Source organism: Theobroma umbraticum, unplaced genomic scaffold (genome assembly GCF_002168275.2).
Source record: "Theobroma umbraticum cultivar Fairchild unplaced genomic scaffold, ASM216827v3 scaffold_146.0, whole genome shotgun sequence".
NCBI lineage: Eukaryota > Viridiplantae > Streptophyta > Magnoliopsida > Malvales > Malvaceae > Theobroma > Theobroma umbraticum.
In genome coordinates, this window is record NW_018397265.1 from 2,898,360 (window position 1) to 2,900,957 (window position 2,598).

At 34.6% G+C, this 2,598-nt stretch overlaps 1 protein-coding gene across 1 annotated transcript; it reads left to right on the top strand.

The window, feature by feature from the left end:
- Positions 1 to 160: 160 nt before the first annotated feature.
- Positions 161 to 2,598, top strand: LOC149526790 (uncharacterized). The gene is made up of 6 exons (XM_089784608.1): positions 161 to 284; positions 399 to 1,046; positions 1,110 to 1,262; positions 1,407 to 1,633; positions 1,825 to 1,959; positions 2,449 to 2,598. Exons 1-6 carry the CDS (start codon positions 161 to 163, stop codon positions 2,596 to 2,598), a joined length of 1,437 nt encoding a protein of 478 aa, XP_089640734.1.

Below are 2,598 nucleotides of genomic sequence, written 5' to 3' on the forward strand. Positions count from 1 at the left end.
GTTCTACTATGCTATTTTTCTCCTCATATTTCTTTCTTAATTTTTCCTTTGAGATTTTATATTGAAAATTCAATATGGTATCAGAGCGTTTTTTCTGAGGGATGTGTGAGTTAAAACTTTTTCTCTTGAAAATGTTAGATCTTTGATTCATCTTCAATCGATGGCTACTACAGGCTTTTCCACTTCAACTCCTCTGGTGTTTATTGGCTCAAATTATCAAATTTGGGTAGTAAAGATGAGGGCTTATCTGAAAGCCTTTGATTCGTGGGAAGTCATTAAAGTAAGTGAGGCTCTAGTTCAAAGACATGCAAATCCAACCTTGGCACAAATCAGATAGCATAGAGAGGAGGTAGCTAAGAGGTATAAAGCTCTATCATGCCTTCAATTTGCTATTTCAGATTCTATTTTTGCCAAAATAATCAATTTTGATGATCTAAAGTCTGTTTGGGATACATTGAAAGAGGAGTTCCAAGGGAATGATAGGACAAGAATGATTCAAGTCCTAAATCTGTCTAAAGTATTTAATCTGCTTTGGATGAAGAAGAGTGAAAGTATTCTTGAGTACTCAGATAGAGTGTTGAAGGTGGTTAATGAATTAAGATTGTTAGGGGAAGAGGTAATAGAGAGAAGAGTGGTGAAGAAATTCTTGATTAGTCTTCTAGAGAGATTTGAAGCTAAGATATCTTCTTTGGAAGATTTAAGAGATTTAACTAAGATTTCTGTCATTGAATTGATAAATGCTTTGTCAGTTCAAGAACAGAAAAAAGCTTTAAGAAATGAGAATATTGCTAAAAATGCCCTTGTAGCTAAGACTAAAAATTTAAAGGTGAAAGCTGGTGGTTCAAAGAAGAATGAAAGTAAAAGAAGTAAGGCTAGTAACGATAAGCAAAAGAAACAAGGAGATAGGTTTTATCCTTGTCCTTACTATAAGAAAGGAAATCATACCATCAAGCATTGTTGGTACTGTCCTAATGTGAAATACAGAGCTTGTCAGAAATTAGGACATGTAAAAAAGGTTTGCAAAGCTAAAAGGTCTGATGCTGAAGGTCAGGTTGTTATAGCTGAAAAAGCTGAGGAACTAGAATAGCTGCTCTTTGTTGTTAATTCAGCTAAAGAGTTAGGTAACAATGATGTATGGTTGTTGGATAGTGCCTTCTCTCATCACATGACTAGCAATAAGAATTTGTTTACTGATCTGGATACTAGCTTTAACGCTAGGGTTAAAATTAGAAATGGTGAATTATTGGTGATTGTTGGTATAGGTACTATAGCAGCTAAAACTATGTCAGGAATAAGGCACATAGCCAATGTGAGATATGTACCAGATGTAGATCAAAACTTGCTTAGTGTTGGATAGCTAGTAGATTGTAACTATGCTTTACTATTCAAAGACAAGTTTTGCACAGTGTTTGACTCAGCTGGTTGTGAGATATTGACTGTAGAAGTGAAAAACAATTGTTATCCTTTGAATTTAACGGATGCTGAACAGTTTGTTATGTATACTGAGCAGGATTTGTCTAATGTTTGGCACAAACTTATGGGGCATGTGAACTTTAGTTCACTGATAAAAATGTCCTTAGAAGTGATGGTTGATGGCTTACCTGAAATAGTTAAACCAGATATGCTGTGCAAAGTTTGTCAGTATGGTAAATAATGCAGAAAGCCTTTTCCAAGAGAGAGGAGTTGGAAGGCTAAGAAGAAGCTTGAGTTAGTTCATTCTGATGTGTGCGGCCTTATGAAAACCTTGTCATGGAACAATAGCAGATATTACATTCTGTTTATGATGATTGGTCAAGGTATTTTTAGATTTTTTTCCTGCAATAGATGTCTAAAGCCTTAAAGCACTTCTCCAAGTTCAAGGCAATAGCTGAAAACCAAGCTGACATGAAGATTAAAACTTTAAAGAGTGACAATGGATCTGAGTTCACTATTGCTGAGTTTGAAGCATTTCTAACTCAGGTTGGTGTTGAGCATCAGTTGACAGTTACATATTCTCCATAACAAAATGGTGCGTTAGAAAGGAAGAATAAAATAGTGGTTGAGATGGCAAGGTGTTTACTATTTTCGAACAAGCTTCCAAAGGTATTTTGGCTAGAAGTAGTTAACACTGCAAATTATCTACTTAATAAATCTTAGACTAGGGTGTTAAACTTCAAAACTCTTTACGAAATGTGGTTAGAATGTAAACCATCAGTAGCTCATCTGAAAACCTTTGGCTGTGTTTGTTATGCAAAAGTACCAAATGAAAAGAGATCAAATTTGGATGCAAAGTCAGTTTTAGCTATTTTTATTGGTTATAGTGAAAGATCTAAAGGCTACAAGGTATATAATGTTGAAACAAAGAAGGTTCTTACTAGTAGAGATGTGTTTGATGAAGGTTACAATTGGAATTGGGAAGTTTCTATTGTAGAAAGTTCTAACAAAGTCACTTCTAGTAATACAAATTAGTTTGAAGCTGAGGTTGATTGTTCTTCTGATATAAAAGATGAAAGAAATGCTGTCATGGGCACCAAGACCTTACAAGATATCTATAGTAGATGTAAATTAGCTGTGAGTGAACCATCAAGTTTTGTTGAAGCAAATACTGATCAAAACTGA

Excerpts from the sequence above, each read along its gene's own strand:
- LOC149526790 (XM_089784608.1), top strand. The coding sequence starts at position 161 with ATGGCTACTACAGGCTTTTCCACTTCAACTCCTCTGGTGTTTATTGGC. Across the intron at positions 1,263-1,406 it reads ATTGGTGATTGTTGGTATAG|TGTTTGACTCAGCTGGTTGT; the intron begins GTACTATAGCAG and ends AGTTTTGCACAG. Across the intron at positions 1,960-2,448 it reads TTGAAGCATTTCTAACTCAG|TTTGAAGCTGAGGTTGATTG; the intron begins GTTGGTGTTGAG and ends AATACAAATTAG.